General features: G+C 53.6%; 1 protein-coding gene and 1 long non-coding RNA gene across 6 annotated transcripts in view; one reads left to right on the top strand and one right to left on the bottom strand.

The window, feature by feature from the left end:
- Positions 1-27,823, top strand: part of EPHB1 (EPH receptor B1) — a 431,493-nt gene that overhangs the window by 313,717 nt on the left and 89,953 nt on the right. For 2 of the 3 annotated variants that reach the window (XM_051818616.2, XM_089332244.1), the window contains exons 6-8: positions 14,922-15,046; positions 23,757-23,919; positions 27,363-27,471. In XM_051818616.2, coding sequence (XP_051674576.1) covers positions 14,922-15,046; positions 23,757-23,919; positions 27,363-27,471 — 397 coding nt within the window. Of the gene's footprint in view, positions 1-14,921; positions 15,047-22,856; positions 23,045-23,756; positions 23,920-27,362; positions 27,472-27,823 lie in introns of those variants that run through there. The other variant, XM_089332245.1, reaches the window with a different exon arrangement.
- LOC149127159 (uncharacterized) lies at positions 12,302-17,885 on the bottom strand. Of its 3 annotated transcripts, XR_016233292.1 has the most exons (5): positions 17,636-17,885; positions 17,285-17,391; positions 15,369-15,594; positions 14,739-14,871; positions 12,302-12,839 (listed from the first exon to the last, which is right to left on the bottom strand). It is a non-coding gene; the product is annotated as an uncharacterized LOC149127159 (long non-coding RNA). The 3 variants fall into 3 exon arrangements; XR_016233294.1 differs by lacking the exon at positions 17,285-17,391 and having other exon boundaries at positions 17,636-17,883; XR_016233293.1 differs by lacking the exons at positions 12,302-12,839; positions 14,739-14,871; positions 15,369-15,594 and adding an exon at positions 16,953-17,130 and having other exon boundaries at positions 17,636-17,867.

Genomic DNA, 27,823 nt, shown 5'->3' with positions numbered 1-27,823 from the left:
AGACGGTTTGTATTAGTGAGCCTTTCACCACCATAATGAAATACCCAACTAACTTTATACCAGACTAACTGTATAAAGGAAAAGTTTTTATTTTGCCCCGCGGTTTTGGAGGTTCACAGTCCAAGATCGAGTAATCCCCACTGTTTGGGCCTGTGGTGATGATGTTCTTGTTGGTCGAGCACAATATGGCAAGAGGCTGGGAGTGTGCAGTTCCATCTGTATCTATGTGGTCTCTTACAAAGCTGCCAGGATCCAACCATGGATCAGTCCAGCCCAGTCACCTCCCAGAGACCCATGCCACCTCCAGATACCACAATATGCTTAAGTCTCTACCCTCTTGGTACCACCAACATAAAACTTTGGGGACCAAACTCTTAACACATGAACCTTTGGGGGATGCTTAATGTTTATAACTTTGATTACAGAGGGATGGATTGTGGATTGTATGACAGTAGCTACTTTCCTGTGCCTTGGCAAAGATGCTGGGAGGGAAGTGGAGTCCTGGTTGCCTGTCTACCTCATAGTCCATGAGCTGCCTGCGACTTCCAGGAAAGTATGCCCTGGATTTGTCTTATTGGTTATTGTACCCGAGTGTCTAGCCAGATACCCGAAACAAAGAAAGCATTCAATAGATGCTCCCTGAAAGTCCAAACACAGTATTAAATAAATGTGTGAATGCATGCCCTGGTCTTCCAAAAACTGATCTCAGGCATCAAGATGGTGGTGCAGATTGAGTTCTCTCTGTGGTCTTTCCTTTATCCAGAGGTACCTTGGTACCTCTGGATGTTGGGCTGGGTTTGGAGTGAGGGCCCCACTTTTTCCCAGATGTCGGTGAGATCCGGGAGCTTCCTGGATACACTGTCCTCCAAGACGTGGCACGGTGATGGACCCTGTACCGTGACCGGCCTGCCTCCCCACCTTACCCCTTGCCGTTGGCAGAGGCCCATCTTCTTGAGCTAGCACGGTTGGAGTAGTCGAGATGACGTTGAGTGCTGTTGTCTGTCCACCTGCGTGCCAGCTCCATGCCTCTCATTTTCACAGCAGCATCCATGTTAAACAGGCAGGAGCACCAGGGGTTTTTGAATGCAGCAATTAACAAAACAGTAATCAAGCTAAGTGTTTAATTTCGGAAAATTAACATCTTCTGTGAGCGGATGTGAAAGATGGGGGGAAAAGACACATTAAATGTTCTGGGTAAATAAAGGCAGCCCTGGACCACAAATAGCCCCCAGTGTGAGGGAGACTGTCTGCCAATCCCCTGGGCCTTGGGATCAGTTTTCTTCTGAGAGCCGAACGGCAGGACGATAGCTACAGAATTGAGCCCGTGGGCTTTAAAGCGTGCTTCCTCTTTAGAAATGTCTCTTTAGGGACACAGAGACAGGGTAAATGCTTTCTCTATCAAGAAGAGATCAGGAAACAAGAGCCCAGTCGTGTTGTCCACCCACCCTCTCCACCACCATGAGCGTATCCGCCCTTTGAAGACTCCCCGCGTGATGAGTGCTGGCCTTCTCTGAGCTGTACTAGTCAGCAGGGCTGCGCCGTGGGCTCTTGGAAGTGCCTAGGTGAGGCGGGATTGCTCCTGATCGAGTGCTCACTCCTGCAGACAAACCCGCGCCTGGGCACTGCCCCGTGCCTGCTGCTGCTGCAGACTCGTAAAGCAGGGAGCTGGCATTGTTTGCTTCTGAGGTGGGATGCTTGGGAGGAAGTGGGTGGAGACGGGAGGGTGGCATGGCTGGTGGGGAGGCACTGTGGGGCTGAGGCTTGCTGATGAGGTCCTCCAGCTCACAAGGGGGCGGGGCTCTCACACTTTGCCTTGAACCTGGAAGCACGGGAAACTGTGTTCTGGCGGGGTTGCAGGTCCTCAGGGAGGGGACTGGCAGTCTGGCTAATGAGCCACTCTCCTGGAGGGTTCTTGCAGGCAGCCGACTCTGAGAACAAAGAACCTGGAGCAGGAGAAGGAGAAGATGGTTTGCAAGTACCCAGGAGACCTCCACAGGCTCCTAGAAGGTTGCAGGGCTGTGCCACGGGAAGACGGGTTCAGTTCTATGCATGCATAATTGGTGCAGATTTTGAGCGCCCGTGTCAAGGGGTTATGTATGCAGCAGAGGTCCAAGCTTCTATTTTCTCCATGCGGTGGGAGACAAGGTAGGTGCTGAGTGTGGAAGTGCAGGATTGGGGCTGACGGTTTGAGGAGAATGCAAGTGGCTTGGCAGTGCTGTGGCGGAGGCTGGGACATGCACCTCACCAGGGGAATTCAGGCCCTCGGGAGAGGATTGAGAGCTCACTGGAGGTTCGTGAGCACATGGTTAGGAAGCCCCCGCCCCCTCCGCCTCCTTGCCCTCCTCTGTGGCTTTCTCAGCAGGCCTAACAGGAAGTGGACTGGACTCTGTCTCCAGCTCAGGTTTGAAAAGATAAAGGCTACCCTGGGGTATGGGGTTGGGGTGGGGTGGGGGATGTTGTGGATTGTGTTATGGTGTGGCTAGAGGAGGGGGCCGGGACCCCATGGGGAAGTCAAGGTCAAGAGAGCCGGATGAGGCCAGCATTAAGCAGCAGTGGGTTGTGGTGAGCAGGCGGAGACTTTGAATTTGTGGTTTAGAAAATGGAGTGACTGCAGGGGAGGCACAGAGCACACAGGGATGGGGAGTGGATGGTGCGGGGTTCACGTGGCTGGGAGATGAGCCTCAGAGGGCAGGGCTGCAGGTGTGAGGAAGACAAGGCAGAAGCCCAGGCGTCAGTGGGCACGGCAGCGATGGGGGGGGAGGGGCGCTGGTGGTCCTGCCACATGGCATTGGTGTAGACAGCGGTGAGCAAGGGTGTGGAAGAGGGGAGGGGGGATGAGAAGGCCACACCCCACTCTGAGTCTGAGGGTGCCAAGTGTCAGCTCAGACCCTCGACCAGCTGAGAGCTGCCCCACCAGAGGGCTGCTCTTCCTGAACCAAGTGAGGATGGGATGCTGCGAGCGGAGCTGGTGGTTCCTGGGGAGTTTGCTGGGGCATCAGCAGCCACTTTGGAGGGCCATGGCAAGGATGCACTCAGGGGTGGGATGGGGAAGACAGGGTCCAGGGAGAGGAGAGAGGCACAGGACTTCCTGGGGCTGGTGACGTGCAGGGAGGGGCTGACAGCCTGCCCCGCAAAATGGGAGCCTGCATGTGCATCCAGTGGGCTGCTCGGAAGAGGAGGCGCTTAGACATCTAGACCCAGAGGTAGGTGGCTGTAGTGACTGCAGGTGCAGTGAGGCCAGCCTTAGGGCCGAGGTGGCCTGTCCCCAGCTGCAGTAGAGGCTCTGCTGGATGCACCTGGTGAGAGTTAGGGGTCCCTGGGCACGCGGCCTGCTGCTGGGGGTCTTTTGCTCTTGCTTGTGGCTTCTCTGGTGCTGGTGCTGCTACCCAGCTGCCTTGTATGCTGTCAGTGAACAGACCTCACTGCTGGGGTGCTCGTCCCACAAGCCCCAGCGACGTGTGAGTCGGATGGTTCTGACCCCAGCAGCTGTCACAGCGCCCAGGATTCCTGCCTAGGACAGGTGCCTCCTGACAGGCCCCCCACCCCCACATGCACCCCTCCCCACTCCCCTGTGGTCCTGGGGTCTCAGGGCTCAGATTTGCAGTCACTTCCTCAGTTAGTGGCAGTTTCCTGAGACACCAGCAGGGGGAGGAATGCTGGGAAATGTGAGGCTGGGGTGACCCAGGAGACAGACAGAGGGGTCCCTCCTCCTGCCACAGGGTTCTGCTCACTCCTCTGCTGGTGGCAGTGATGGCTGTGGCCATCTGGTCTCCCAAGGGCATAAGGAGCCCCAGAGGCGCTGCCTGTCCATCCTCAAGGAGCTCTGGAAATGTGCAGTGCAAGAGGGTAGGGGCGGGGAGGGGTCTGCCCTGGTGTGCAAGGAAGGGGGCCCAGCTCTTTCTGACTCTGTCCTAACCTGCTGGGGCTTCAGGAGGTCCCTGTCCCTGTGTTGCCCTCAATGCCCAAACCCATAAACTGTAAGAATTGACAAAACTACAGGACGCCACACGTCCTCTCCAAGTTCCAGATTTCTACACAAGGAGTTGAAACTCACACTTAGTGCAGTGCAGCTAGCTGGGCTCCCCCCGCCAGAGGTGCTGATTCGGTAAGTCAGGGGGCACCCAGGATTCTGCGTTCCTTACCAGTTCTCAGGGGATGCTGATCTGGGTGAGTGTTCTGAGAACTGGCAGGGCCAGGTGAGTCATCCCCACTACGAAACTGCTTGCTACCCCCACCTCAGACGGGAATCCCAGGGCCTCTTCTGCAAGCCCACCTTCCCAGAACAGCCCCCACCCAGCACCCTCGGTCCCTCTATGGCTCAGAACCAAACCCATAGTGGATGGAGCATCAAAGGAGGGCCCTGTGGACCAACACCCCCTGGGTGAGGCTGAGCCCCAGGTCTGAAGCCCTCACTTTCGGTCCCACTCACAGCTCATGGAACCTTACCACCAGCCTCCTTGGCCAGTGTTCCCCAACAGTACGGGCAGGTGGCACACCCAGAGAGGTCACGTGTCCCCAGATGACTCCAGGGCAGGGTGGGGAATGGCAAGGTCATCTCAAGACAAAGCCCAGGATGTAAAGCCCACAAGAAGCCCGGATCCACCATGGGGAAGAGCAATGAGAAAAAGAAAGAACTCTGGTTTTGTATTCAAACCCAGTCTCCAGACAAACTGCTTGTTTGTCTCATCTACACTGACCGGAAGTGTTACTGCACCAAAGATACAGCGTGAGTCAGGCTTCCTCACGTAAAACCCAAGCACACTGGTGCAGCGCAGTGAGTTTGCATCAACAGGGCAGGGACCTGTGGGTAAGCGGGGTGTTCCCAACACCCAGCACTGTTTCTTGGGCTGCATAGCTCTTTTGTGGCTGCAGTCCCCACGGGCCTGGCATCTTGGACTGACATTTGAGTGCAGACTTCACGAGTTTTCTCTACAGGTGTGTTTCATATATGAAAAAAATAAAAAGACAGCCCACCACCGTCCCACCGCATCTCCCGTAGCTTCTAGGAACTTACTGACTCCACCAGAGGCTCAGGGGGACTTCTGCAGACTGCTCAGCAGCTTCGGGGACTCTCTGCTCATCTCTCAGAGTCTGGGCTGGGGAGATAGGGAAGGGGCAGGCTCCAGGACTCTGTGGCCCCCACGTCTGGTTATCCCAGAATCCTTTGCAGGAAGGATTCCATAGCCTTTAAACAAACAAACAAAAAAAAAAAAAAAAAAAAAAAAACTTACGGTAATACTTCAGCTGAAACACCCCAGTGGGGTGGGGATGGACCCTGCCCCCCTCTCTGGTGTCTTCAGTGGCACTGTACACAGCACTCCGTCCCCATGTTGCCCCGAGGTGCAGGCTGCAGGGTCACAGGCCTGACTCCCTCTCCCACTCTTTCTCTTTTGATAGCCAGTAGCAATGTTTGGTAGAACTCAGTGATTTTTCTGGCCCCTTTATTTCTGAAGTCTTTAGGGAAGAGCCCGCAACCATTCCAGGAAGAGAAAACGTTTGTTGAACTTCTATTATGTACTCCCACTGTGGGAAGAGGCTAAAAATCATAATTCCTGCCGTGGATGAAGAGTGGACTCCAGGGCTGGAGAGCAGAGGCAAGTTAGGTCACAGTGTCATCCCCAGGTGACACGGTCGCCCCAGTGAGGGCTATAAAATCAAAGACTTTGGATGTGGAGGGAGGCTGAGCACCCTGGTGGGTGTGGCTTGGTAAGATTAAGTGGGGCGAGGGGGGATGTGTGGGTCCAGCTGTGCCTTTGGAGGCCAACAGGGTCATGGTGAGAGGGACCAGTGAATGGCCAGGGGCTGCCACCTGGAAGGAGTTAGGACTGTTCCCAGAGAGTGGCTGTTGAAACTTTTGAGCATCCGAGTAGGGTGAGTCTAATCAAGCTTTCGAACGACCAGTCTGGCTGGAGCGCAGCTTCAAGGCACAGGTGGACAAGAGAGTTGAGACGGGGACTAGATGAGGGCTACGGGCGCACAGGGGACAAGACCTGTGGCAAGGTGGTGGCAGAGGCTCAGGAATGTTGGTGGCTCCCGGAAAAGGGCCACCCCATCAGATGAGCACATCATGGCTCGTCCCCTCCGCCGTGTCATCTTGTCCATCACTTACATCCTAGCTAATTATCCAGCAAGCCATCAGATCATCTCAAGGTGTCAGAGGGAAACCAGCCTTCGTGGGAGGCATCCGTCACTCCCATCCTTGGGGGAGCCAGGTGCTTGTCAGCCATCCCTTCCTCCAAGCCCGTTTTACCCATCACCTCCACCTTGCCTTGGCTGTCATATTTATTGATCCCCTCAAAGGCGCTTCAAACAAATCCCCAAGGCTGTCGCTCGACTGTGCATTTCCCTTTTACTCTGGGGAGCTGTGCCTGGGATTTGATCTGTGTGTATGAGCTGCAGTGGACTCAGAAGGAGGTGACCGAGTCCCTGGCCTGGCAGGTGGGTGCTACTTGGAAGGAGCAATGGACCACTCAGGGAGCATCCTCAGAACATGGAAAATTCATCGCTTAAGGATTCATACTCTTGATTTTATAATAGAAGAACTTGAAACCCAAAGCTGTTAAATCCCTGGGTTAATCTTAACCAAGATTATACGGGAAGCAGAGGACAGGGTGTAAATAGGAACTCACTTCCCTCAGAGGCATCTGCGAGTTCCTGAACTTAACCTTTCTTCACTCCTGTTCATCCCTACTGCTCTAGCCTGGGGCTGGGGGCTCCTTTTTATTCCTTGTCTCACCTGTTTTCTTCCTGGCTGTGGCCAATGGTTGAGATTGCAGGTGGTTACTCCAAGGACGATTTGGCTAGGAAATGCCATTCTAGAAAGAGTAGAAGAGGTTGGCGTTGCCATATGATCCAACAATTCCAATCCTAGGTATATCCCCAAGAGAAATGCAAACACATGCCCACGCAGAAACCTGGGTATGAGTGCTCATAGCGGCATTATTCTTAATAGACAGAATGTAGAAAACAACCTACCCGAATGTTCAGCTAGTGGTGGGCATTGGCTGTGATGGCGAACATGGCTACTAAACCCAGGGCATGCCACTCAGGCAGGGGCAGTGGCTGCATTGTCGGGGGAGATAGAAGAGGTCACTCTAAGGAGTCCCCCAACTCTACCCTTGGGAAGGGCCAGGAAAAGCTCTTCCATCCGCTCTGCCCACCGTGAGCTCCTGTGAGCAGGCAGGTGGGCTGCTCTTTCTATAGATTTCCTTGGAAGTCCACGGTCTGCATGTCCTTCTAACTGGAGACACCTTGTATGTTCCAGGAGACTTGCTAGAGCTAAGGCAGAGGAGGCTCAGTGGGTGAGAGAAGGCCTGGGAACAGGGATGTCCCCGGCACAATTTCCGCCGGCAGGAGCAGCACTGTTTCCCTTTCAGAGACCAGTTCCTGAACCCTGAAATCCAGTTTCCACATCTTCATGATCGCTTCAAACATTTTACTCCAATAGATCAACTTAATTCTGAATGTATGTGTTTTGCTATTCGTTTTCTTTAGAACTACTCACAAATATTCTGGATGTCTCAAGATATTTTAACGCAGTAAACTGTTACATATGTATTAGATCCCAAAATAGATGATGGTTAAAACTGTTGAAAGAATTATTTTGACCCAAAAATCAATTAAGAGATTATGAACTAATTCCTAATAAGCAAAGATAATGCATTAGAGTTTAGTAATTGGCCTAGAAAACCACCAACTCTTTCTCAAATTTTGGGATCTGAGATACTTCATTGTTGGGGGGGGTGCCCTTATCAAGTGAGGGAAACACATGAGTAGGAAGACAGCTTGGAATGTGAATGGCTCAGTTACTAAGTTAAAGGCTCACAGAAGATCAGGGGCGTAGAATGCATGGTCCAGGTGAACCTGTGCTTTACAGCAGGGTTTCTGTGTGTCAGGATGCCAGGGTCCAGATCTTGAGTTACTAATTTATTTATTTGAAAGACTTTAGAGAGAAAAAGAGAGAGGGAGAGGTCTTCCATCTGCTGGTTTATTCCTCAAATGGCCACAACAGCTGGAGCTGGACCAATCCGAAGCCAGGAGCCAGGAGCTTCTTCCGGGTCTCCCACATGGGTGCAGGGAGTATCTTGGGCCATCTTCCACTGCCTTCCCAGGCCACAGCAGGGAGCTGGATTGGAAAGGGAGCTGCTAGGTCTTGAACTGGCGCCCATATGGGATGCCGGCTCTGTGCATCAGCGCCTTACCTGCTACGCCACAGCGCCGGCCCCTGAGTTACTAACTTTTTAGATTAGATTCAGGACACTGCCGCAACACTGCCTGAGCCTCATGGATTGTGAGCTCCACTGCCCCCGTAGGAATCCTTTCTGCAAATGGGGGCTGGCTGGAGGTCTGCTAGGCCCCACTGCTGAGGCCAGCGGCAGTGGCCAGAGGCTGTTACAGTTTGAGCCAACACCTGTCCCTTGTCATCTGCGAGTTCTCTCACAACCTGCGGCTGGGGCCATCCCGCCCCTGCAATCTATCCACATCTCGTTTGTCAGCCCAGGCAAGAACATTCTGTGCACTTTCTCTGCCGTGTGTGATATACTATCTCACATCTGCCTGCTTCGAAAGCAGTTTGGGAGTAAGCGCTCCCCAGTGTCTGTTGGCAAAGGCTGAGAGCAAGGGCTCACTCACTCGCCTTTGTGTTCTCTCCATCTCCGAGCCTCTTGACCAGGGAAGTCTGCTTTTCTTTTTAAAGATATATTTATTTGTTTGAAAGGCAGAGTTACTGGAAGCGAGAGAGAGAGAGAGAGAATCTTCCATCCACTGGTTCACTCCCCAATTGGCTGAAATGGCTGGGTCTGGGTCAGGCTGAAGCAGGAGCCTAGAACTCCACCCAGGTCCCCCACATGGGTGGCAAAGGGTGCTGCCTTCCCAGGTGCATTAGCGTGGAGCTGGATCAGAAGTGGAGCACCCAGGGCTTGAACCGGTGCCCACAAGGGATGCTGGGTGTCACAGGTGACCAGCTGCTAAGTCCTCTGCACCACAAGGCTGGCCCCTGACCAATGAGGTTTAAAGTCCCTTTCAGTTAAAGGCATTCTTAGCGTTGGTTGTAAGCTGTCTTAAGGGATACTCCTGGCTCTGATTCTGCTTAAACCCCAGCTAGAGTTTCCTTGGTGCCTAACAGGACACTTCTTGGCTTCCTGTTCACATCTTTGGATTCCTGTTGGGTCAGTACAGGGCAGTTTTGATTGCCTGGATTTTGTTTGTTAAGATTTTATTTATTTATTTGAGAGGTAGAGTTACAGAGAGAGGGAGAGACAGAAAGGCCTTCCATTTGCTGGTTCATTCTCCGAATGGCTGCGGTGGCCAAAGATGGACTGATCCATAGCCAGGAGCCAGGAGCTTCTTCCAGGTCTCCCACATAGGTGCAGGGGCCCAAGTGCTTGGGCCATCTTCCACCTCTTTCCCAGGCCATTGCAGAGAGCTGGATCTGAAGAGGAGCAGCCAGAACTCGAACCGGCGTCCATATGGGATGCAAACACTGTAGGCGGAGACTTAGCCCACTAAACCCCAGCACAGGTCCCTGATTGTCTGGGTTTATCAGCACCTCCCTTTCAGACCAAACACATCTCACTGAGTCTTTAGCACCTACTTTCCTGATAGGCCCTAAATGAATGATTTCTTCATATTTTCAAAAGAGGGGCCCGTATTTGTTTCTCTGCTGAATTTGAATAATCTTGTGAACTCTATTTTCCTTCCCGTCTCTCAGTAGAATGTTTAATTTAGTCAAAGGCTTTGTGTGCACTGGCAAAAGAGAGACTCTTTCAAGCGTTCAGTGAAACTCTTCTTTCATCTGAGAAATATGGAGAGAAGTCGACCGGCCAGAACTGACTGTTGAAATCCGTGCTTTTGAGGGTCACGGGGGCTGCCTCTTTGAATCAATCTCCCCATCCCTCTTGAATCTGCCTTGGTGTTGCAAGAGAAAGTTGGTGTTTGAGTGAACACCTGAGCTCATATTTATTATTTTCCCTTTTGTCTGAAGGTTTCATAGCACGTAAAACACCAGATTTAGTGGTGGCATTTGCCCTTGGAGAAGGGAACGCCAGATTTATCACCGAGGGAGACTGCTGATGGCAGAGCACTGCACGCGAGCAGCCCCTGGTTTTCCGGGGGGTGAGGTGCTTCCCGGCTTTCTCCTGCGTGCTCCGTCCCATCACAATTAAAATGTAAGCCATTCAGAGCGACCTCCGGGAGGACACACAGTCTTCCTCGGGGCCTGTGACCAGTGTGTCATCGCCATAAATCTGAGACACGCAGGCAGGATGGCCATTACCCCCTGGCGGCTTCTGCTCGCTCTGGGGCAGGTCCTTGCTTCGATAGAAGCCGGGCGTTTCCCTTGGTGGAGTCTGGCGACCGAGCGTCTCTGGCCCACCCTGCTCTGTGATCGTCTCTTTAGAGACTCCAAAGACCTTTTGGGCAGGACTGTGGCTTTGCTCCTTGTCCTGCCCCCAGTGATCGGGGCAGGGCTCCCACCACATTGGAATGTGAATGATGCTTTTCTGCCTATTAGAGGCAAAGAAGAACCAAGCCCCTGAAAGCCCTTTGGTGGCTAGGGCTGATTTTTCTGCTTGATCATGGATGATGCTTTAGCTGGCAAGGCAGGGGGAGCCTGGACAGCTGCTAGCATCTCCTGGACACCGGGTAGCACGTGGCACTGTATAAACTGTACTTCCATGCGGTTCTGCAAGGGCAGCCCAAGTGGCCCAGTGTGGGGTCAGGGAAAGGGGGTTCTCAGCAGCTGTCTCTTCACCTCCACCTCGATGGGCTCAGTCCAGCTCCTCTGAACTGCCCGCGTGCTCTCCCGCTGCCCTACCCAGTGTGTGCAAGGTCTTGGGAAAATGACCCAGTGCCACACACGTTGTTAGCCACTGAGCCTGCTGCTAAACCCAGGCCTTGGTTCTTGGTCTCATCTCATCAGACTCAGCAGCAGCATGCAGCAAGGCCTCTCGTCCTAGGAGCTCTCTCTTGCCCTTGGCTTTTCCGCACACCCACTCCCCTCGCTCCCCTTCTCCCTTGTGGGCCTTTCTCTCTCGGGCTCCTTTGCTGTTTGTTCCTCACTTCCCGATCTTAGAATGTCCATTCTGTCTGCTCTTTCTCTTGGGGATCCCTGCCAGGCCCACTGCTTTCAATGCGTTGGAGATGCTGATACCTCCAGTCTAGATGGAACGCATCCATCTGGGGACATGGCTCTCTGCCCTCTGACACCTCGGGCATCCCACACCTAGCAGGTCCAGAGCGGAGCGCATGGTCTTTCCTTCCAAACTGCTTCTACTGGCGTCTTCCTCATCTCAGGGGAAGGTAGCCTCACTCTTCCAGGGCTTCAGCCCAGAAACCTTGGAATCATTCTGACTCTTCTGTTTCTTCCACATCCCCCGTCCCCAGAGTCTAAATTTAGTTAGAATTGGCCACCTCCCCACTGCTCACAGCCCGTTTCCCAGTACTCATTGCTGGGCAGCCATATTATTGCAAGAGGCTCACCACAGACAGGTCTTTGTGCTTCCCCGTGGCCCCTGCATTCCATTTGCAACCCAGCAGACAGCAATACTGCTGTCTCCAGGTCAGATGCCGCCACTGCCCTGTCCATGGCCCTCCCATGGTCCCCCCTCTCAGGTCACTCAGGGTAGAAGCCCAAAGTCCTTTTAACGTCCGTCGGGGCTTGCCTTACGTGACTGATTCTTTGACACCCCTGGGGCAGACCCTTCCCTCAAGTGCTCTCCTCCAGTCTCCTCCTGGTCCCCTCCCTCTCCTCCTTCAACCCTGTGCTCCTGCACCTGCTTCCCAGGGGCCCTTGCTCACCACACCTCCCACACTGTGCAGTTCCCTCTTTCCCTTGTTCTATTTTTCCCATTGTACTTTGTACCTTTTAACATACCGCGTGATGTACTTATTACATCTACTCTCTGAACCCTCCCACCAGAAAGTAAGCTGTGCGAGGCAGGGCATTTTATTTGTTCTCTGTGGTAGGATGGTGACGGGCGGTAGATGCTCAGTCAATATTTGTATAATTAATTTATTAACCTGGACCGTGATGTTAAGATAGGAGGAAGAGAAAATGCATTTGATGGCTGAATCAGGATCAACACCTATTTCAATTACTAGATTAATAAGCCGAATTTAATGCCATAAGGTAAAGAAATGCATGTGAATTTCCAGAGTCAAAGCCAAAAGCCAGCTCTATGGACAAAAGGTGAGAAGAAATGCCATGGGGGAACTTAAAGGTTATATTTGCCTGTGATTTCAGAACTGAACAGCAGGGGCATGCTTTAATAGATTATAGATTAATAGATTTAGAACACAGAGATCATGGTAATTTTTTTTTAATTGTGTATTTATCTAACAGAGAAAGCTCCTGTCTCGGAGTTTTTACTGGTTTACTCTCCAAAGGCCTTCAACCACTGGGGCTGGGAATGCAATCCAGCTTTCCCTATGGGCAGCGAGTACCCAATTGTTTGAGCCATCTTGACATTGCCTCTCAGGGTCTGAACTGGCAGGAAGCAAAAATTAGGAGCCAGAGCCAAGACTTGAACCCAGCTCCTCCAATCCGAATACAAACATCTTAACCACCAAGCTGCACACTCAGTTCCTGGCTCCTGGCAGGTTCTCCTCTAATCTTTGCTGCTCAAAGAGTGGCGTGGAGACTGGGCTCCCTGTGGGTCCCAGGCACTGCATCTGGAGGAGAGCCACCCTGGGTGGTGCTGCGTCATCGTCATGGGAGAAACGTGGCACCGGGCCATTCCTTTCAGGAGGGAGGACTCAGGGAAGTTCTACCGCGTTTCTTCAGAAACTCGACAGGCCATGCTGGGGAAGAGGCAGCGTCCTGTATGATTCCAGTTGCAGAACTGAGAGCAGTGAGAAGATAAATTTCAGGACAGGGGAGGGAAGATAGATGCGACTTGGTGAAGATGACGGCAGTCTTGAGCCACAGGTCCTGGAGGCAGGAGCCTCCCATCCCCGAGGGCAAATGCTTAGCTGGGAAACTAGGGAGATTTAAGCCTACCTCAGTTCCTGGTCTCCAGGAAGCAGACACCAAGGTGGGACTAGAGGTGCCAGAGGTTTCCAAGGGACGTGAGATGGGAGCCAGAGGAGCCTGGGGGAGCCGTGAGGCCACAGTGAGGCTCTGATCCCATGAAAGAGAGGGAGGGGAGGGGGATTGGGTGGGCGGAGCCGCGAGGAAGCACTGGAGAGGCACATGGGGAGCTCTGGGGCAGATGCTGTCTGTGGGAAGAGTCCTGTTTGCAGGAATGGGCCCGCCGTGGCATCTGCCACTCTCCGTCGTTGCCTGGGAGCAGCCTGTGGGAGGCGGGCCTGCGTGTGAAGGATGGATTCCAGAGCTCAGCCGCTGGAGCCAGAAGCCAATGACGCTCCCGGGAGGAGGCAGCCCCCATAAGGTCTCTAACGAAACTACGCAAACCTACCTTCAAAGCCCTCTGGCCACATTCTGATTCCAAGGCCTCCTTACAGTCCTGTAGGTGCCCCTGGACTGAGGGTACCTCCAGGACAAGGTTCTGTGCCCCTTGTTCCAGCACGGGGACTGCACGTAGTAGTTGCCCACAGAGAATCCAACAAATGGTCTAGAAGGCAGCAGCCTCCACCTGTGACCCAGTAGCTATGCCTTGTAATTCCAGGTCTTGCAGGGGGATCTGTTAGCTTAAATTAAGGTGGGTAAATGTCACTCAGTCACAGTCACCAGGGAAACCCTTGCGAAGAGGAATTCGAGTGAGGAAATGACCTTGGTCACTGCGCAAGTGCCCGGACTAAACGGAGGAGCCCCTGAGCAGAGCGCAGATTAAGGTTCCATCTGTCATCGGCCTCTTCCCTGGACAGACAGCTCTCATTTGTTACTTCCCGACTGTTTTCAGTTTATGTACACCATGCACTGGGAAATAAATATTATTTCCAAGCAGAGATGTCTGAATCTGCCTTTCAGATTTGGGCATTACTGTCCTGTTTGCAAATGCCTGCTTTGTGTGGTGTACCTTCACCCATATTTGGAGCTCTTTATTGTAAATATCCCCAATTGGGGGAATTCTGATGGCATCTCTGCTGTGGGTCTGTGTTCATGTCTTTTTTTTTTTTTTAAGATTTTATTTTATGTATTTGAAAGGCAAAGCTACAGAGAGAGAGAAAGAGGAAGAGAGAGGGAGATCTTTTCTCTGTGTCTCACTCCCCAGATGGCCACAGTGGCCAGAGCTGGGCCAGGCTGAAGCCAGGAACCAGGAGATTCCTCCATGTCTCCCACATGGGTGCAGGGGCCCAGGGACTTAGGCCATCCTCAGCTGCTTTCCAAGACCATCAACAGAGAGCTGGATCAGAAGCAGAGCAGCCGGGACTCAAACTGGGGCTCGTATAGGATGCCAGTGCTGTAGATGGCAGTCTGACCCCTGTGCCACAGCACCAGCCGCCCCTACCATGTCTTCTTGAAAGATGTCACCCCTTGTCCTTTGGATGCACAGCAAAATCTTGCATGCGGTGTCAGAAGCAGAGGGTGCTAGAGCAATCCTCCCCACTGCACAGTAGCTGCACCGGTCAGTCCCACTCCCTCACCACGGGCTCTTGTCTTCTGTTTCCCTTCTCAGTGAAAGCCCAGCCTCTAGCAGACACTCAGTGCTCCTCCATCCCTCCTCCCTTTTCTTCCGACTCCTCCGGCCACCTCTGTGTGGGCCAAGCCGTTCTCCTTCCTGCCCAGGAAAATACCGCACACCTCCTGACCCCTGCCCACCCACCTGCTCTCCTCTCACCTTGTCTCTCCTCCACTAGTCCTCCACTTTCATTCGGCAAAACCCCAAGGAAGTTCTGTGAGTCTGACCCAGCTGATGGGCAATGAAAAGCAGGCTGTCTCCTCCTACTTGCCTCCAAGAGATGGCGGTGGTCCTGTAACCGAGCGTCTGTTCAGCTGTCCGTGTCTTCCTGTCTCTCCACAGCCCCCTCCACTGTTCCCATCATGCACCAGGTCAGTGCCACCATGAGAAGCATCACCCTGTCGTGGCCACAGCCGGAACAGCCCAATGGCATCATCCTGGACTATGAGATCCGGTACTATGAGAAGGTGAGCCGGGTTTGCCTGCAGCCTTGCAGCTCACAAGGCTGGCTGAGAACCCAAAAAGGCAGGGCTGGAGGGAGGCCTGGGTGTGTGGGGGGGAGGCAGTAATCTGGTGAGGGAGGCTCCCTGGGCGTGGTCAGGGTCAAGAATCTCAAGGCCCAGGCACTTCTTGCGCCTACTCAAGGGAGGGGCTCCCAGCCCACCCCTGGCTGCCGGGGCAGCTCACTGGGCTGGGCTGGGGAGGAGCAGTCCCGTGGGTCCCACTGACCCCATCCAGGGTTTGCTGTCCTCGTGCAGGTGCTGCCAGCCGGCCAAGGGGTCCCCATACCTTCAGAGTAGATCAGAGGTCCTGGAAAGTTTCTGATCATGGACGGTCGACATAAAGTTATTTATTTGTCAATTATACGCATATAGCACTGGATGAACAGATCCATGGAGATGTAAACAGTCATTTAAGAGGATGAGATCACAGTTAATAGAGATTGAAAGTTCTGTATCATCTTCCTTGGCTGCTCTTTAGCGGTGGCTGCTGGGGGTCTACAGCAGGGCCGGAGCTGCCAAGAAAGGAAAGCAGTGCCCCGTGGAGCTGGTGCCTGGCCCATCTGCCTCCTGCCCACCGTTGGTGGAGCACAGTGCTTGCAGCTGCTCCTGCAAAATTCACTCCTTTCTCTACCAACTCAACCATCACTCGCTAAAACTCCAGCTTCACTCTCTCCTTACAGGATCTAGTTTACTTTTATGGAAGGTGGAGTCACAGAGAGAAACAGAGACAGAAAGAGAGAGGAAGAGAGAGATCTCCCATCCTTTGGTTCACTCCCAAATGGTTGTGACTCTCGGGACTGGGCCAGGTAGAAGCCAGGAGCCCAGAACTCCATCTGAGTCTTCCACTTGGGTGGCAGGGGTCCAAGTGCTTGGGCCATCATCCGCTGCTTCCCTAGGCACATTAGTAGTGAGCTGGATCAGAGGTGGAGCAGCTGGGGCTTGAACCTGTGCGCTGATATGGGATGCCCACATCACAGGCAGTGGCTTAACCTGCTGCACCACAACACTGAGTCCTCACTCATTTATTTGCTAAAATATCAGAGTCGTGGGGGTCAACTCTGTGGCATAGTGGACTAAGCCTCTGCACTGGCATCCCAAATGGGGGCTGGTTTGTGTCCTGGCCTCTCCTTTTCCGATCCAGCTCTCTGCTATGGCCTGGGAAAGCAGGGAAGAAGGCCCAGGCTCTTGGGCCCCTGCACCCATGTGGGAGACCCAGAAGAAACTCCCAGTTCCTGGCTTCGGATCGGTGCAGCTCCAGCCACTGGGGCTATTTGGGGAGTGAACCAGTGGATGGAAGACCTTTCTTTCTGTCTCTGGTTCTGTCTGGAACTCTACCTCTCTGATAACTAAATCAAATCTTAAAAATAAATAAATTCTAAGAAATCAGAGCCATTCATGTATCTGTTCAGTAAGTGTTTAGTAAGTGTTTTCCTGTGTGACAGCTCCGATTGTTGGTGCTATCCCAGGATATGTTAGCGGCCAGACTGACAGAGGTGCCTGCTCTTCCAACAGAGGGAGCCAAACAATTCACAGTGGTCATAATAAATCAGGAAATCACACGGAATGGCAGAAAACGAGCAGTATAAAGAAAAGAAGGGGAAAAACAGCACAGGTTAAAGGGATCAGGAGAGTCAGGCTTGGGGGAGGAGCAGGCTGCAGAAAGCTAAAGCGAGGGCTGCGGAGCAGGTGAGAGCTGGTAAAGACCTTGAGGAAGGAAGGCTGTTGTGGGGCAGTTACCTGGGGGAGCAGGGCACAGCCTGAGCGAGGTGCGAGGTGCGAGGTGCGAGGGCAGGATCAGGACTGGTGGCTCCAGGAGCAAGAGGGGGACCAGCAGGCCTGGAGCCCGCGTGGGGAGTGGGGGACGGGGAGAAGTGGTTCCAGGGGAGGCTGTCACGTCGGGCATCAGGGTTCAAGCTTTCTTGCCGAGCAAGAAGGGGAGCCGTGGCAGGTTTAGGAACAGAGTATAAGCCTGTATTTTAAAAGGATCATTCGGGGTGCTCCGCTGAAAACAGGCCTGCTAGGTCATCTGTAAGGTGGCTTGAGCTGGGCTAGAAACAGAAGGATGTGGTACATACTTGATGTCCAGGGGTATAAACTAAAGGCTGAGGCAGCCAGGTTTCCCCCAGGTGGACTTGGGGCCTGGGAGGGTTTGGGACAAGCCACTAGAAGGACGTGAGGGTGCAGAGGGTACAGTATACTTACTTGGGGTGGTGGTGGGGGGTGTGCAGAAGTTCCACTCTGTCCAAAATGCCTGTGAGACGGCCAAGCGGAGAGGTGGGGTAGGCACCTGGGTATGTACGCCTGGATTTCTAGAGGGACCAGGTTGAACATGTGCATCTGAGAGTTCTCGGAGGCAGATGGTAAGACAGCCCTGAGCCTGTGTGAGGTCACCCAGGCGACAGTGGACAGAAGAGGAGGCCGAGGATGGAAAGCCACAGCCCTGCGCCGTGGGGGCCGTGCTGGCTCCTGGGACGCCGCTGTGCTGGGAAGCAGAGCCTGGTTTCCAGGGCCCTCGGCAGCTCACCACGCGGCAGCAGTAGTCAAATTACTCACCACTCGAGGTCACAGGTTCCACGTTTGTGAAATGGCAGCAATTTGCCTCCCGGAAAGCGACGGTCCAGACAGAAAACCAATCTGGGCCATGCGGAGGAGGTACACGCCCTTCAGCCACCATTACAGCTGGCCCTGCAAGCGTGGGGGAGGATCCTCTTGTGCTCAGAGAACACAGGCTTTTACAGACAATTGAGTCAGGTAATTCAGTGAATTGGGGGTGATTTAAGCCAGCTAGATCCATAAGCACCTGTTCTATCTAATCCACTTTGAATTTGGAGCCCTTGTTTGCTAGATGTTTTTTTTAATCAGTTAATAAAGTAAGCATCTACTCTCCAACATGTCTGGACAACTCTGTTTGGACCAGTTCAGTACATGGTCTCACTTTGTTACCAGAGTTGACCCAGTGGTTTCAGAGAGCGTGATGCCAGCATAGGGTGTGACATCAGAGACAAGGACCCACCAGCACCCACTGAACTTATAGCCCTGTTGACATGGCAACAGGGCTCAGAAAAATAATACTTTCCCTGCAGGGTGCACCTGTTGGGTGCCAGGGGCTTTAAAAGCAGTATCTACTTTCCTTTGCACACCCCCATGTGGTAGATATTAGTGTCATTTACCCATAGGTAAAGAAACTGAGGGACAAAGATGGTAAAAGAAAAATGTTGCTGCAGCCGGCACCGCAGCTCAATAGGCTAATCCTCTGCCTGCGGCGCCGGCACACCGGGTTCCAGTCCCGGTCGGGGCTCCGGATTCTGTCCCGGTTGCCCCTCTTCCAGGCCAGCTCTCTGCTGTGGCCTGGGAGTGCAGTGGAGGATGGCCCAAGTCCTTGGGCCCTGCATCCACAGGGGAGACCAGGAGAAGCACCTGGCTCCTGCCTTCGGATCAGCGCGGTGCGCCTGCCGCAGCGTGCTGGCCACAGCGGCCATTGGAGGGTGAACCAACGGCAAAGGAAGACCTTTCTCTCTGTCTCTCTCTCTCTCTCACTATCCACTCTGCCTGTCAAAAATAAAAAAAAAAATGTTGCTGCAGTCTCACAATTGGGAAGCAGGCCGGGGCCTTTGCCCTGCAGCAGGTGGCAGTGTTGGAAGGGGCAGAGAACACCTGCTCCTCCTGCTCACCAGCTGCGCCCAGGGACATCACTTCTGTAGGCAGCTGGGACAGGAAGATGGCTCAGCGACAACCCTGGGACTGCAGCCATGGCGTGTGCACTGCACTTGGCTCCTGGGTCCCCCACCCCAGCCCGGGCTCCTCCAGTGCCTTTCCTTTTGTATTTAAACCTCCTGCCTTGAAAGACAGTGCCTAACCTCAACTGCTTATGCTGTGAGGGAAGCGTGTTCTCTCCCATTTGAGGCCATCTCCCTCCCACTTGGTAATTTCTACTAATTATGAACAGACACACGTATATAGCAGCCCAATGCCTGAGGCAGCTGCCACACCTCAGTGAAGCGTATTATTGTCCCCACTCCAGAGGATGAAATGCTTTCCTTGGGCCACAGAAGATTCTTTGCCAAAGCATTGGTTGCCATCTAGCATATTACTATGGAACTCTCCTTCACTTACAAAATACTTGACCATGAAATCCATCACGTGGCCTTGGCCATTTCCAACATGACTAAAGAAGACATGAGCCTGGGAGGGCATTTTGAAATAATAACTGTGGGGAGCAACTCGGACTAGACTAAGTTACTGGAATTAAGACTTATTCTATGCATCTGCTCTCCCACAATATGGCACTGGGAGAGGAGTAAACAGCTTCTACACAGCTGCCTCTCGCCAACTTGAGTGATGACCTGCAGGAGCTGATCCTGCTCCTGATTGGAGGAGAGCAGCGTACTCGGCGTGTGGGTAGCAGAGTTGGGATTGGTGGAAGAGGACTATAAAGGAGGAGAGAGACGGCATGCACCAGGAACATCTAAGGGGAACACCTGAGGAACATCTGAGCAGCCCCCGAGAGAGCCGGCCGGCCGGCGGTGTGCCACTCCCCCGCGGAAGTGGGGAAAGTGGCAGGGGGAACCGCCCTTCCACGGAGGTGGAAGGGTCGGTAGCCAACCCGGGAAGAACCAGCAGCAAACCCGGGAAGGGCCGAGCAGACAAAAGAACAGCGCAGGGTCCTGTGTCGTTCCTCCGCGAAGAGGGGGAGCGACATAATGGTGCCGTGACTCGGATATGAAGCCTAGGAGGCATAATGGTGCCGTGACTCGGATATGAAACCTAGGCAGGGTTTAGTGTCGTTCCTTCACGAAGAGGGGGAGCGACAATAACCATAAAGATAGTAAGTCATCCTATATTGAGTGCCTATTAGGTGCCAGATATATACAGATATATTGGCTCTGTCCTTAAGAGAAAAAAACACATCCTTGCAAACCAGATGTAACCAATTTATAGATGATGCAACTAAGTGACAAAAAGGTTAAACAACTTACTCATTGACCACATGGGTCACAGAACCAGAACTCCAGGCATGTTATTGTATTTCAGTGAAAACCAAACACCGGGGCTGCATTGGGCGTGGGTGCAGTCACCACTGATGGTGAGGATCTATCTCAGTGTCCGTGAGGACTCCCAAGTAGGAGATTGTGTTGTAGAATCCAGAAGACGGAGGTTGTATTTGAATATTAATTCCAAGTACTTGCAACCAGAAAGATTCTGCTGACAGATTCTGCACTGACTCTGGAATCCTGCTCTTTAGAGGATAGAAGCACAGAGAACATTCTTCCTGGTAGATGTCCTGGATTGCATCCGAGGAAGCACGGCTCACCATTCCTCCGTCCTGGGCCACTCCCAGCCCCTCCATCCCAACCCAGAGGCAGCACGTGTTTTCTGTAATGGACCAGTGGGCTTGAGGGCCGTGTGGCCTCTGTCGCCACTGCTTCACTCTGCCTACGTGGCAGGAAAGCAGCCATAGACTATGTGTAAATAGGCGGGCGTGGCTGGGTTCCCATGGAATGTGGCTGCTGGCCCATGTGCAGTACTGAAAACTCTCCCTGGGCCCCTTGCCCACGTTCCCCTCTCAGTGTGTGCTTGGGACACCTTTCTCTGTCAGCTCCGTGAACAGAATCAATGAGGCCTTCGCCTCCTCCAACAGTTCATTAATAGAGAGCTCAGGTGTCCCGGAGCTGAGGACACTCCCAGAGTCTGCAGCGCGCTCATCTCCTTCCCCGTGTTAATCGGCCTCCATTCATCATTCCTCCTTGTTTACTGTCTTGTAGCACCTTTCACTCCTGGTGTCGGCGCTTATAGGCAGACCATGGGAGGAGCCCCTACAGCTGCGCTGGGCTGTCGGGATGATTAAGCACTGAGATGGCGCTCGCTGCTTTCTGATAACTGTCTAGGCTGGGCGGGTGGGGCGCTGGGCCTTGGGAACGTCTGCTCTGCGGGTTTTAGGATCGTTTTCAGACCTTGGCAATACCTTGTGCTCCATCGATTGGTCCAAGTAAGCGGACCAGAGTGTGCAGTTTCTGCATTCATTGGCGTTGAGCTGCACCGTGCACTGTGCGTTGGGGTGGGGGGATGGTCTCTGCCCCCCACAGCCGCAGCTTCTGTCTCCGAGATACTTATGAATTCGGTCATAAGCAGCCATGCTCATCACTCTCCTTCATTTGCCTGGGATTGATTAATGACCGTGTGGGGACCAAGAACAGAGACTCATTCTAATCACTGAACTTCTTCAAGAACGTGGAGACTGTGAAGTGATGATGGGTTAATGTTTGGTTCTCACAACACAACTGCCAATATATCAAAGCACTTTTTTTTTTTTTTTTCAGTTAAAGCTACCACTTGTAGCTTCACTTATTTCAAGCAGAGCAGGACCCCATCAGATTCTAATAAAACTGGGGAATTCAGGCGACTGTCTGGATTGTGTAGCCGTGGGATTTTATTTTTATTTGCGAAGTGATCAGGTGATTTTTAGAGCTCAGATCTTCACGGGGTCGCAGTGGTCATGACCAGAGTCCTGTGTGCCTTCTTTCTGATGAAGCTCTGATTGGGCCTGGGGGCAGGAGTAGGGAGCGGGTTGAGGATGCAGGTGACTCCCCTTGCATTTGAACAGATCAGATGGCAGGTGGACAGTTCCTCCCAGGAAGCCTCTCCCTGGGACCCAGGGATAGCCCTCGCTGATGACTCTTTAACTGCATTGTCGGTTCGAGCTGGTTGCTCACAACTACTTCTGACATAGTCAGGGCCGCCCTGTGCCACCAGCGCTCCAGTGTGCCCGCTACGGCAGGCTCCTGAGCTCCTCCAGCCTTGCTTTCGCACCATTCCCTCTGTTCACCCACGTGGCTCACTTCCCCCATCTTTGACGGCTCAGCTGACGCCACTCCTCCTGGTGCCCCCTACCGTGCCTCGTAGCCCACTGTGCTGCCCCCTGCCCAGTTGCTCAGCCCACACTGCTGTCGTCTTCAGTTTATTTTCCCGTCTACCCCACAAGATGCTGCGTCCCCAGGGGACAGAGACGTTTGTGCTCAGAGCTGCATGGCGAGCACCCATATAGCACCCACATAGCACCCAGCCGTGTGTCTTATGTGTAACTGCTTGGCTCACTGGACAGGTAAGGGAGGGAAGATACACATCAGGTTCTACTCGCCTCTGCAAAGTAGACCTTTCCAAATTTATGGCGATGGGAATTACTTTGCATTGCACTGTATTCTCTTGTCCTGGCGCAAGCCCCACCCCGTTTCTTCTGTATTGAGCTGAAGATGTGGTTGCAGTTTCCCCCTCATTGTCACCAGGCCTCTTGAGCCACAGTGCCTAAACCTCACTGCAGTACCCCAGAGCTGCCTGGGACACTCGAGGGCTTCCCTTCCAGTGACCCAAGCCCTTCTGCACCGAGGTCTCTGTTTGCCTCTAGGCTTCATGGTGCAGACAGAAGCAGGCCCAAACTCTTAAGCTTTGCTTCCTGCATGCTAGGAGACGGCCCAGATCGTTGTAGTGGAAAGACCTGCTCACCTGGAAACAATCAGAGACCAGGCTAAGGAGCTGAGGGTGAGGCATGGAAGGCCCGCAGTGGGAGCAGAGCATCCGTGGTCTGGAGTGGTGTGGGAAGCCTGCCCAGAGGAGGCCTGGAGCAAGGCATTCTGGACTGGCCATGTGGCCTCAACGATGGTGTGGTAGCAAGGCGAGATTGTGGGGGGAATGTGAGACCGGAAATGACATCATTAAGGAAGGACCCCTGAGCCCAGGTGTAGGAGTTCAGTCCTTATACTATTAGAGCTTTAGAAAAGACGGTTGGCATTGGGGTTGGGGGCGGTGAGGAGCAGGCAGAAGATGGGAGTTTGCAAGAGTGCAGACACCAATTGTTTATTCACTAAGACACGTAGCGCAGAGAGGAAGCAGCCGTGCAAGGGCACTCGGGATGGGCAGAGGAGCCAGTGTGCAAGGCACAAGCAGGGCCGTACACACCTGAGGACACAGGTGTGCAGACAGCAGCGACTGCTGGGGACAGGGTGAAAGGTGCTGACGAAAATGACCTCACATAAGTGCAGAGGGCAAGGACATACGGAGAAGGGGCGTTGCCCTCCCTGGATGCTGGGGACCTGGGGGTGGCGCCCAGACACAGGTCAAGGTGAAGGCAGAGCAGGTGGGGGAGGCAGTCCAGAATGGCTTCCACTGCTTCAGCACAGTGGACGCAGAGCCTTTGGCCTAAACCCTTGAGGACGCTTAAGGAGCGAGGGCGAACGGCCCCTGGGGGGAACGACCAGGGAGACCTTGGGAAAAGAACCCAGAGGGGACAGCTCAGCGCGTGCAAGCAGAAAGGGGATGGATGGTGTCTGCTGCTTCTGCTGAGCTCGGAGACTTGGCAGGAGTTTGCAAAGCTGCATGTGTTCTGCAACTCTACGTCTGACCCCTGGGCAGAGCAGCACGGGTGGAAAATGTGCGGCACCCTGGCCGGCCCTGAAGCGTGGTCACTTCCTCAGACCACCCTGTGGTCCAGGACTGGTGTGGCATTCCCTCGGCCAGGCCAGACTGTCCCCATCCAGAGGGAGGGCCTGAGCTGGTGGCAACTTCTGGCAGATCTGCAGGAGCAAGAAGTCATGGGACCTGAGTGCTCCAGGACAAAGCGCGCTGGGGGCTGCAGCCCCCAGGAGCCAGCTGCTGACCCCTTCTGCTTTGCTCCTTGTTTTAGGAACACAACGAGTTCAACTCCTCCATGGCGAGGAGCCAGACAAACACGGCGCGGATCGACGGGCTGCGGCCGGGCATGGTGTACGTGGTACAGGTGCGCGCCCGCACCGTGGCTGGCTATGGGAAGTTCAGTGGCAAGATGTGCTTCCAGACTCTGACAGACGGTAAGGTGGGGGTGGGGGAGAGGGTGGTGGGCACAGGGCAGGCCATCGATTTGGGGGAGGAGGAGAAGCAGGCCCAGAGAAGCTGCACACACGGCCAAAATGCCAACCTCCAGCTGGCTTCCAGTTCACCTCCTCACAAAGGTTTGTCTCCCCTAGGGCAAACCTAGGCGTGCTCATTCACCAGCAAGGCATCTCTCTGGAGTCTGGCAAGTTTGTCTCCCAGCAACCCATTGGGTTTGCCTTTGAGGGGTCTGTGCACCACGAGTGGCCTGTTGCATTGGCACAGCAGGGACAGCCACTGTGGCCCACGGTGCCGTGTTGCATCAAGGCACGGCCCTGTGTGGTTTCACCCACACCCTGCTCCACTCTCCCAGGCACGGGATGTGGAGCTGAGTTCACAGCCTGAGTGCATGAGCTTGAGTCACCAGGAGGGACATGGTGGGACAAGACCTGGGCGTGGTGGTCTCACGTGTCCAAGATCTCTGAACCCTTGGAGCAGCTTCACCCAGGACCTGCAGTGCGTCCTGCCCGGGTGGCCCCGGAGAGAACAGCCACTCTGTCACCAAAATTGCTTCTACTTTAGGGCTTTGTTAGTTCCCTGTTACACCTGCCTCCCTCCAGCCCCCAAGAACAGCTCCTTCATTAGTTCTGAAAACCCGATTTCCCGTCGCCTTAGCATGGTGCGTGGGTGTGTTCTGTCTGTGTCTTTTTTCCTTTCCCATAGGTTGCCATTCATACCACTTACTGTAGTTTTGTCTGTCTGCCCACCTGCCCCAATTGAGGGTATTTCAAAAAGTTTGTGGAAGATGGAATTAAAGGATAAGCTTATTTTGGTGCAAATTTTTAAAATCCATCCATAGTGGTTTTTTTTTTTTTCCCGCAATCTGTGTTTTCCATGAACTTTTTTAAGACCCCTGCTACAGTTACTCATTTCTGAGCTGTTTCCTGCTAGTGGTCCAACTGGCGGTCTATTCCTAACCCCACTCATTGAAAGGCTTTCCTTCTCCTTTCTGAAGTTACATTGGAATTAGTTTGACCTGACATGGAATGTTATTGTAGGCTAGCATTCTGATGCCAGATAGATGCTCCATAGTCCTTGAGGTTTCTCTTGACTTACATTGTATGTTAAACAATCATTCAATGAATTAGAAATATTTAAATATCCAATGGTTTCTTACCCAAATAAGAACATTTACTTTCCGGTGAAAAGAGAAATCAACAGTGGCGAGTGTGAGGACCCCCCCCCCACCTGAGTGGCGAGTGTGAGGACCCCTCCCCGCCCCGGCTGAGTGGCAGCTGCGCCCTGGGATGCCCACAGCTGTGCTGTGATTCAAGCTAGATGTTCTCATATGAATGGTCTGGGCCCTGTAGGACTGGAGCCTGCACCCCGCTTTGTGTTTATTTCGGGTGCATCTTCTCCGGAGTTTTGAGTATGGGGACATGGGGTAGAAAGGTGAGGCGGCTCATTGAGATGAACAGTGCTGTCAGAATGGGAAGAATGCAGGCCGCCTGCATGCTCCTAAGCACTCCGTCCCCTGCTCGGCACCTCACTTACCGGCTGGATTTATAGGCACTTTGGCATCAGGAGGTACACAGGATTAAAAGCCCCAAACTCCAAGTGCGCAGAGCACTGGTCTCTTGGCAATTCTGCTAGACAAATCAAGAAGTAACAAATTCCTCCCAAGAAGCCTATTCCTTTTACATTCGGCAGTTAAGTTCTGCAGACCCCAGAGAGGCTGGATGTCTAGGAGAGTTCTGGGAAGTGGCCAGATCTGGGCGGATGATCTCAGTGACGGAGGTGCACACGTGGGTACTGGTCGCGCGCACAGCTGCAGGACAGTCTGCGGTGCACAGGTGACCTGAAAGTCGCCCGGCCGTGGGGTCACTGGGGCGAGGAGGACCTGTGGGACCCCACCCCGGGGCAGTGGCCACGCCCGGGCTGAGTGCCTTCCACGTGGAGGCTCTCAGGGACACCGTGCTCTCTGATGCGTCCTCTCTGATGCGTTTTTCTAACCGGGCAAGCTCCAGGTTGCTTCATGAAATTGTTAGCTTGTGACGACTCCTGGCTGTGGCTCCTTGACTTTTATTGTTGTTGTTGCCAAATTTGTTTTATTTATTTTTAGCACAAAAAGCTGCTGAGGGGAGAGCAATGGGATCTCAGCCTTGGGCTCTGCCTGTTGACTTCTATAGAGTGGGAGGGTTCAAGGGCCAACGCCCTTGCTGTCAATCACCCCCCACCCACGTAATTGGAGGAGGAGTCTCAAGGATTGGGGCGGACATAAGGACCCCCACCCCCACCCCAGAGTGTTTGTTAACCACACAGACACTTGTTCTCCCCTCTGGGGGCTCTGATCTGGACATCTGAAGAGTGGCCCAGGAAGGAGCCATGCCAAACCTCCGGCTCAGGGGCTCAGGTAATTCCTGTGCCACCATGGGGAACCTCCTCCGTGTCGCCAGCAGGATGAGCAGTTAAGTTTGAATTTCAGATAGGCAACAAATAACATTTCAGTGTAAGTATGTGCCGTGCGGTATTCGGTAAATATTTATACTAAAACATTATTCTTTTCTTAAATCTGGAATTCAAACTTAGCTGTGTTTTAATTCGCTATTATCTGCTGACCCTGATTTAGTAGAACCTCCATAGTTTGATCTCCACATGCCAAAGTCCTGAGCATCAGATAGCGGCTCTCTAATACCAGTGGAAGAATAACCGTGACAATAACAGCAACAATAATAATAGCAACAACCAGCCGGAGCAGGTGCACACAGCTTAAAGAGTAGCATGGGGGGCACCTGCGCTAGCTAGGTCAGGCACCATGAAGTGCGCTCCACACATTTTTTGATTTTGTTTTTCCCCAACAGATAGGCAGAGAGTCAGGGAGACTAATTGGTCCGAGATCGCCGAGTTTACACGTGGGCATGCCAGGCTCCATGCGGGGTCCAGCGTGGCTTCCGTGTCTGGCAGAGGCCTTGCTCTTGCACACCGTCTTGCTGAGTAGGAGCTGAGAGCGCGGGCGGCTGCTCAGGCGCGTCGTCCTCCTGCAGCACGTCGGGCACAGGGCTGGCTGAGTGCAGGCACCCAGGGACTCTGCTCCCTCGCTGCGATTTAAACCCTCCCATCTCAGAAGACACTTCAGCGGGGTCTTCACCCCTCCGCTGGGCTTATCCCTAGCACGGCTGAGAGCCCTTTTAGCAGAAGGGACACAGGAGGCTTCTTGGCCACTGGCCCCGCCTTCCCATGAGCCATTGTGTGGCTTCCATTGTCGCCATTGCCTTTTGTGGATTTGGGCTGAAAGATCACACCTTGCTGTGGTCAGGCCTACGATCTGCAGCGTACGCCCTGTACTCCATGTAGATATGCGCGTGGGTGTTTCGTGTCTTAGGTAGCAGCTGTCGTGCAGCGTGCCTGTGGGCAGGAGTCTAACGCCACTTTCTCACCTTAGAGGACTACAAGTCGGAGCTGAGGGAGCAGCTGCCCCTCATTGCAGGCTCGGCAGCGGCCGGGGTCGTGTTCGTCGTGTCCTTGGTGGCCATCTCCATAGTCTGCAGCCGGTAAGCACCAACCCCCCACCTGCTCTGTTTGCACCCAGGAAGCCTCTCTCCATGGACCCCTCTTCCCGTGCCAGCCCGTCTCGGCTGCGCAGACTGCACCAGGCCGGACTGTTTCCAGACACCCTTGTCACTCCATCTCAATCCACAGGCAGCCCAGAATTCGCCAGGTGATTTATTTTCTCTGGGCCTAGAATAAACTCTGCCGTGGGAGCCCGGCAAGGCTGTGGGTAAACAGCATCCATCCTGAAACCTCATTTAAGTTAAGACTTTTAGCCCTACTCACAGGCAGGGGCTGTCAGACTGATGGTTACAAAATTGCATCTGAGCTGCTGGAGTGCCCGCCCCCCCCCAC

The sequence above is a fragment of the Oryctolagus cuniculus genome, chromosome 4 (assembly GCF_051225735.1).
Source record: "Oryctolagus cuniculus isolate XC-2025 breed Fujian yellow rabbit chromosome 4, ASM5122573v1, whole genome shotgun sequence".
NCBI classification, from domain to species: Eukaryota; Metazoa; Chordata; class Mammalia; order Lagomorpha; family Leporidae; genus Oryctolagus; species Oryctolagus cuniculus.
The sequence above is the reverse complement of the archived record's forward strand: the minus strand, read 5'-3'. Positions and strand labels throughout refer to the sequence as shown.